This window comes from Helianthus annuus, chromosome 13 (assembly GCF_002127325.2).
Source record: "Helianthus annuus cultivar XRQ/B chromosome 13, HanXRQr2.0-SUNRISE, whole genome shotgun sequence".
In the NCBI taxonomy this organism is placed as follows: Eukaryota; Viridiplantae; Streptophyta; class Magnoliopsida; order Asterales; family Asteraceae; genus Helianthus; species Helianthus annuus.
Genome location: NC_035445.2, coordinates 169,780,200 through 169,788,568, shown reverse-complemented (window position 1 = coordinate 169,788,568; position 8,369 = coordinate 169,780,200). Strand labels below are relative to the sequence as shown.

Genomic DNA, 8,369 nt, shown 5'->3' with positions numbered 1-8,369 from the left:
AGGAGCTGTTTGTGTGTATACGGATGCAGATGGAAAAAACGGTTAAGTCATCAGTCAACATCCGATCAAAAACAGGGTACTCTGTTTTGGTCATCCGTATAATCATATTTACAGGTTGTCGCTAACGGGTTTAAGGTTCTTTACATGGTCCGTGGGGTAGACCGGACATGGCTTACTTTTTCTTCACTAAAGATATCTTGAAAGGAAAACCAATTCCCATTTTTGAGTCCAGTAATCATGGGATCGTTGCGCGTGATTTTACGTATATTGATGATATTGTAAAGGGTTGTTAAGGTGCGTTACACACTGCTGAAAAGAGTACAGGAAGTGGTGGGAAGAAAAAAGGGGCTGCACAGTTTAGAATTTTTTATTTAGGGAATACTATGCCTGTGCATGTTTCGGATCTTGCAAGTATTTTGGAGAAGTTGTTGAAAGTGAAAGCGAAATGGTGATGTCCCGTTTACTTGTGCGAATATTAGTTTGGCGGAAAGGGAGTTTGGGTATAAACCAACGACGGATCTTCAAATGGGGTTGAAGAAGTTTGTTAGATGGTATGAGAAGTATTATGGTTCGGGGAATAAAGGTGATCATTGAGGCAAAAAGTGGTAAACTTGTTCTTGAGTTCTTATTCGTTTCGATATACTCAACATGATTCTTTTGTTAATTTTGTACTTTTTGAAAACAACTTATATTGTTTTCAACTGTTGGTATATGATGTTGCATCAAATTAGGAGGAAAGAGGGATCTCAAACTCGTGCAAATGTAATTTTTATGTAGCATTATTATTGTAGGATTGTTGACTAACAAAGAAAGTTTATGTGGTTGGACTTGTATGGTTTCTAAGAAAGAGGTATTAATTAAAAAATGTTTTTCGTTTTCAGCTTCTAATTTCCATTTATTTTGAAATTTTACTTGTCAATAAAAAATTATATCAAGATAGAAGGTAAACGGGCAACAAGCTACACGACTATCCCTTTTTGAATACAAAAACTAAGTCTTTTAAAAACTACATCCATAGATCTCGGGGTCATAACATTACTAAATCGAATGTTTCAATACATAATGTAAAGCTAGTCACAAATCACAATTGAAATTCAAGACGATATCCTAGCTATGCAAGGTTCTACGACTTGCAAATTTCCTCTGAAGTTTGCACACATAAGTTCATGCACCGAATTCACTCTCAACTACTTGACACAATAAGCTATGGGGTCGAGTGATAATAAATTCAATGCGGACTCATGTTTTAGTTATCTTGTTGAGATGTACGAAATTGACAAGTGACAGTTACGTATAACATCCTCTCAACCGATTGTCTTCGTCAAATGATAGGCTAACACGTGATATCTCTTCTTCATTAGCGAGACTTCATCGATCTTCACTAGAGGTAACTTCTTTCAGTGGTAAGTTCCTTTAATCTTCATCAGATGGTAACTTGACATCATAGGCTAGTTCCATAATCCTCATTAGTGGTAACTCGCCATTAGAGGCAAAATTCCATTAATTCTTCATCGGTTATAAGTTCCAATAAAAGGCATGTAACTTAGATCATGAATGAGAAGTGCCATCAGACGCAACTTGTAACCGCTCCAAGGGTTCCTGAATGAGAAGTGCCTAAAAAACAACGAATAAATATCTAGTTAAAAAATCAAGCCCTTTTTTTACAAACAGTCGAAATTAGTTAAAAATGCTAAAATTGGAGAAAACCTTGAGTTCAAAATTGGAGTTCTAGATGTCGAAATTGGGTGCCGAGAGTCAGAAAACCCGCCTATAGCATTTGTCCATTCATGTGGCTCGTTGAGGCATTTGTGTCCATTACTTATCCCCGTGTAAGTTCAAACGTAATGAAAGTTATGCCCTTTTTAGCTTGAACCATTTTCCAGTCCACTTCCGTGTGTCTAGTCGCACCAAATACGAGTGTGCTAGATCATGGATCAACTCTGTCGTGAAGATTAAGCATCAATCTGTACTTTGCACTTTTGTTTTCATTCACCTTGAAAATGAAACAATTTAACTAAATAGAAGAAAATATCATCTGCACATACGCAGATTCTTGAGCCAAATAAATTCTTTGTCCCGCTTGTGTTTCTGCATCAAAACGGTAATCATGTCAAAACCGTAAACATACGATATACATCTTATGATGATCTAGATACTTTTGCTTTGGTCATACGACATAACTTGAAGGTTGACTGTTAAACAAGACCACATAAAATTTTATAAATCAATGGTTCAGTTACATGATCTGAACGAAAAAGGAATGATCAATATGGGTTGTATTTTTACTAACCTGCAAAGCTGTAAACTTAAAGATGCTTTGTGGATGAAAGCAACAATGTGATGAAACCATCTTTCCGGTTCGAATGCATCAAACTTTACCCTTACTTCACCTCATAACCAACAGACAACATCAAAGCATATAAATCAGCATCTGATGGTATTGTTTCCACCTAAACAAGAGCATATGATGTATCTTGGATCTGTTTTGTTGATTTGAAGAAACCTTGATAGATTTTCTTCTTTCTATAACTGCAATTTTAAATATTCAAGGGTCAAACAACACTCTTTGACGTTCGTGGCCAAGCCCGTTGCTTTTCAAATTAAATATAACAAGGATGTTAAAAAACAACTTTTTTCCATTAAAGATGATGTGGAACCTGTTGCATTTATATCCCAGTTATAAATCCATTTTCAATGAAGAATTGTAACCAATTTGTAAATCGATATAATTTATTTGACATCAAGAGTCAAACTGCAGTTCATATTTTGTGGATGCGACAATTTTAACTCATTTATATATAATGCAAGGGTTCATGTGGTTGTCTCAAATGGATCAAATAGTATTTTGAAAAAGTATACTTAAAATGTGTTATTTGTATACTTATAAAGTATACACATGCTGTCAAAATAAATTCCAAAAGCATGTTTGAATAGTGAATCCAACCTGCTATCATTAATTAATCCTCTGTTATATCATGAATACGAATAATCAAAACCAGGTTGTTATGTTGTAGACTGAAAGGAACTTACGCCTATGCCATTGACAGTTTGATTATTATTTGCTGATCCAGTCATTATATGCCCGAGATTTACACCATTTTCCTCAAGATTACACTGCCAAAATCTCTCATTCACCCAGAATATCCTTTACAATTATGTCATGGCTAGAGGATCCTGCAAAATATAGTTGTATTATATAAGATATTTTATTCGATTATTCCACTAAATTGAAACTTGTGATCTAAGATAATGAGAAAGATGCTTGATCTATGTGTTTTAAAAAATCAAATGGATTGAAATTGAAAGGGCATGTTTTTAATGGAATTACTAAAAGTGAATCATTGAACAAACTCAATTCAAGCAATTGCAAAAAGGATAATGAAACAGGCTAAGGAAAAAAAGAAGCACATATCCATTCAGCCCCCTCTGATTGAACAGATTCTTGAATATATCAAACCGTAAGTCAAGGTGATATAAATAATAACTGCATGTCTAATTGAAATAAATTTGAATTAAGAAAAGAAAACATCAGAGTAAGACATGATTTCAATCAAAATGTTGTAAAAAAAAAATAGATATTCAGTTGTGTAAACATCCACTTAACCCTTTGAGAGATATTAAACATGTTAAGATATTAATTTAAACACATGAACAGTGATTTCAACGTATAAATTATTGTTATCATTAAAATTTAATTTTAGGTACTGAGCAACAAATTCCTAGTCCAAAACAAAAAACAAACACGCACAAGACTGAGAATACCAGTTTATCTTATGGAAATCAGAGGGTATTTAATTAACAACTACCTCTATCAGTCTCTTATATGTGGATGTAGGGGATATGAGAGATTCGGGGCCAGTAGTGGGAGCCTCTTCCTTCACACCTCTCTTTCAATTTTGGGCAATCACCATATATACTCAAACTCAAAAGTGAAGGTAACAGCGTCTCTGGTAGATCGTTCACCTTTGGGCAATACCCAATGTACAGATGTTGAAGAGATGTGAGGTGTTGGAGTCCCGTTGATAGTGATTCCAGTTTTTCAAATCCAGTTATGTCCAGAGATGTAAGAGAAGAAGGGAAAAGGTGGAGCAATTGACTAAAGTTCCTCACATTGGGTTCATCCTCTAACGTCAGGTCAACAAGGGAAGTTGGAAAATTCAGATCCCCCCACTCTGATATGGGCTTCTTCTTCAACCCTTCTAGTGTAAGTGAGCACAATTTGGGAGGCCAACGCCCACCATGAATGGAAACATCAATACCTGGACACCTTCTGATTTTCAGATCTTTTAACAAGGCGAGATTCTTTAGCTCAGGTAATGACACTAGACGTTCGCAATTACTAATTGACAAAAAGGTGAGGTTTGATAGCTCAGGTAATGACACCAGACTTTCACATTCAGAAATTTCAAAATGGGTGAGGTTTGATAGCTCAGGTAATGACTCCAGACTTTTACAATCACTAACTGACAAACTGGTGAGATTCGATAGCTCAGGTAATGACACCAGACTTTCACATTCAGAAATTGACAAACGGGTGAGGTTTGATAGCTGAAGCTCTGGAAGTGACACGATATGTGGGCATCGCATTATATCCACGCTGGTGAGGTGAGTGGAGTTACTCAATTCACTGATTGATCTTAGATTTTCCCAAGCAATAATAGTTAGGGTTTCAAGCATTGGCATGCTTGTTTTGTTGATTTTTCCCTCAAGTTTATAACAACCCCATATTCTAACTGATTTGAGCTTATTCCCTCCTTCTTTTGGGAGGTAGACATCTGTAATAACTGAACAATAACGAATATCCAAACTCTCAATGCTATTTGGACAGCATAAACGCTTTATGCTACTACAAGAATTTACATACAAAGTTCTAAGAGATAACAGGCCGGTGCTGCTCCCAAAATTGTCATCCTCCTCTTTCTCTTCTAAACTTACCAAACCTGAACATCCCCGTAAACTCAATTCCTTTAATCTCACAAGAAGCTTACTTGCCTCTGTTTCTGATTCCCACAAGTATTCTATTTCATTACATTCTTCAATACTTAAATCTTCAACTTCCCTAAGATACCCTATAACTCCTCTCCACACCTTATATGTAAGCCCTAAGATATCAGTTATTCTCAACTCGGTGACTGAGGAAGCTACCTGAACCAGACTTCTCAACACATCATCACCACATCTCTTAATTTCAAGAACCTTGAGTGAAGGCAGTGCTTGTAGTGAGACATTAATCAATTGTGGACAATTCTTTACATAAAGCTCTTTAAGGCATGGAAACACTGCTGCTGAACCCTCATTTTTAGTTGACCACCCCTCCCATCCAGACATATCTTCAAATGTTAGCACTTCAAGTGAACGGAAGGCGTTAACATCATTTCCGGTTAACTCCAGACCTATGAGTTTAACCTCATCCATGCCTTGAATATGCAACCTCTTAAGTGATGGGAGCAACCCAAATGGGGGTAGAGATGTGCATTTTTTACAACCACGTATTGACACATTAACCAACTCATGAAAGGAGCGATCACCAACCCAATTTGAAATTTGTGTTCCCCCGTATGACACCATTGAAAGCGTTTTCAACGTATCACTATTAGGTTTCAGCTCATTGAGAACTTCCTCTTCAAGTGTATCCGTTCGTGAGCCATCAAACACATCAACCCATTGCAGCTCTAATCCAGTAATCTTTTTCAGAGATAAGTTCGCCTCCCGTGCATGCTTTGCGCTTTGCACTTTGTGCAATCCCTCAATGGAAACTTTCCCATGGAGATTTGTTAATCCCTTGAGCTCATTTATTGCAAAGCCATCATCTCCTTCAATGATGATCTTGGAGAGAGTCTGTAGGCTTTCCAACTCACCAATCCCCAATGGCAGCTTCTCCAACGGAGTATGTCTTATGTCCAAATGTCGTAACCTTTTAAGATTTAAGAAGCTTTTAGGCAGGTTTGTTAACCCCCAACACTCAGAAACGATCAATGTCTGTAGATTATAAAGGTTTCCAACATTCTCTGGTAACTCTTCTATATTTGTTCGAGATAAGTTAAGATACCGCAAGTGTTTCAAAGTACCAATGAACTCCGGTACCTCACTTATCTGAAAACGACTCAAAGAAAGGACCCTTAACAATGTTAACTCTGGAAGTAAGTCATCCAAAATCTTAGAAGATAAGTAACAATAGCCCCAACCTTTATCCACACCGGGAGATACTGCTAAAAATGTTCTCAAGCTTTTGGCTCCTTTGAATGCCTCAAACTTTTGGTAACCTACATACTCCTCGCGAGTAAATGACATATGGCGATACTTTACCAAAGCTTCTGGATTTGTCTCCATATGATTGTCAAACCTTAGAAAAAATTCCCCGGCAACAAAAGTGGCCAAGTCATTCATCAGATCATGCATGATAAACAATGATTCATCATTCGGTGCATGTTGGAAAAATGACCTTGATAATAAAATTTCAAAATATTCACGGCCCAAGCGTTCTGGTGACTTGGATGGGTTCAAAAACCCTTCTGCCATCCACAACGATACCAACTCCTCCTTGTCAAACAAAAAGTCTTTGGGGAACAAGGAACAGTATGCAAACAACTGCTTCAAATCTGCAGAAAGTTCATGGTAGCTTATCCTAAGTGCCGGAACAATCTTATCACTATTTTCCACATCTTTACCACTTTCAGTGGCATTACCAATTTCTACATCCCATATCTCGCTATTCAACACCTCATCCCAGTCTTCTCTATCTGTTTTCGTCCTTAAAAGCCTTCCAATTGCCTTTAAAGCCAAAGGCAAACAACCACACTTTTTCACAATACCTTCACCTTGCGGTTTAAGTGTCGTGTGTGAGTCGAAGTTATCTACCCCCAATGCATGTACTGCAAATAAACGCAATGCATCTTCACTCGACAAACTCTTGAGACGGTCTACATTATGAAAACCTATTTGTTTGAGCAATTGCTCCTTACGAGTTGTCATGATTATCCTACTTCCAGGAGCACATGATAGAAATGGGCGCACTAGGTTTTCCCAATCCCCATAGTTTTCACTCCACACATCATCAACTACTAGTAGAAATCGTTTGCCCTTAAATTGCTCTGCAATAGCTATTTGAAGCTTATCTAAATCTTCAAATTTCTCGTTTTTGGTAGTAGTCACAGACTGAAAGATGGTATTGCTTATCTTAAAAATATCAAAATCATCTGAAACACAAACCCATGCCTTGGGTTCAAAGTGATCCTGCACCTTTGTATCATTGTACAAAAGTCTAGCGAGAGTGGTTTTTCCAACCCCACCCATACCAACTATAGGTAAGACGCTAAAGTTATCCTGAGATGACCCATCATCATCCCCCAACAACTTTTTAAGCAATTGCTCTTTCTCAACTTCTCTTCCGACAACATCGCGTTCTGGCAAAGAGGTTTCGCTTCTTCTACTAGTATTTCTTGGCTTTTCATCTATCTTAAGCAAACCTAGATCCGTTTTTCGTTTTTCTAGCTTTTCTAACTCTCTGTTAATACTATCTAACCTGGGAGACAGCCTATGAGTTAGTGAGAAATTTGTGCAGCATGATGGGATGAGCTTTCTTACCTTGCTGCAGATGTTTGCTCTTGATTCCAGGGTCAGCTCACGATGCATGTCTTCGGTAGCCAAATCGTCGAGTACGTCATTGATATCGTAAGCCAGATGTTGGAGAGCATTCAACCATGATTTGACAGATTTATGAGTCACCTCCTTCTGGGAAGCATCATTAAGCAGATCTTGGATCCTGGACAGTGTGCTCTTCAACTCCTTCAGCTCGTTGTGAAATCCCTGAGCGCGAGCAATTCGCTTGAAGGCTTCATCAGACAGCTTCTGGAAAAGGACTTTGACGAGTTCAGTAGCAATAGTTTCAGCCATTGTTTATTGCAATTACAAAAACTGGAACTATGGATGTAAATGATCAATGAGGAGTGCATTGAAATAACAGTTGTAACACATGTTTATAGTACAAAAATAAACCGTATCCTTAGAGAATAACTTGTTGGATAGTAGCAAGTTATTCTATTCGTGTGATTATTATGGCAAACTTTTTTTCTTAAATATTCTTGTGCATGTTCTGGCTGGCAGACTTTATCGTCAAAAATAAGCAAAGAATTTGCTTTTCTGTCAAAGATAATCATGTGGATGTAATTGTAGGGCATCTAGTTTTGGGTTGTTCCTAAATTAAATAAATAGTTCCTTAGTTTTACTTTTAAAATATTAACTTGTTGCTATTCACGTTACCCAACCCACCCACTTTACAACATCTACTATTAACACTTGAGTAGTATATATAAACAGTGGCGGACCCATAAATTTTTTTATGGGGGTGCGGAATATTTTTAAAGATTTTA

General features: G+C 37.2%; 1 protein-coding gene and 1 non-coding gene across 3 annotated transcripts; both read right to left on the bottom strand.

Moving 5' to 3' along the window:
- Positions 1–1,708: 1,708 nt before the first annotated feature.
- Positions 1,709–3,169, bottom strand: LOC110900175. Of its 2 annotated transcripts, XR_004876623.1 has the most exons (4): positions 3,031–3,169; positions 2,291–2,529; positions 2,046–2,088; positions 1,709–1,940 (listed from the first exon to the last, which is right to left on the bottom strand). It is a non-coding gene; the product is annotated as an uncharacterized LOC110900175 (transcript). The 2 variants fall into 2 exon arrangements; XR_004876622.1 differs by lacking the exon at positions 1,709–1,940 and having other exon boundaries at positions 1,976–2,088.
- Positions 3,170–3,819: 650 nt separating this feature from the next.
- On the bottom strand, positions 3,820–7,893 carry LOC118479243 (putative disease resistance RPP13-like protein 1). Its single transcript, XM_035982478.1, has one exon. The coding sequence runs from the start codon at positions 7,891–7,893 to the stop codon at positions 3,820–3,822; it is 4,074 nt and encodes a 1,357-aa protein (XP_035838371.1).
- Positions 7,894–8,369: the final 476 nt, after the last annotated feature.

Coding starts and splice junctions, on each gene's coding strand:
- LOC118479243 (XM_035982478.1), bottom strand. CDS start 7,893: ATGGCTGAAACTATTGCTACTGAACTCGTCAAAGTCCTTTTCCAGAAG.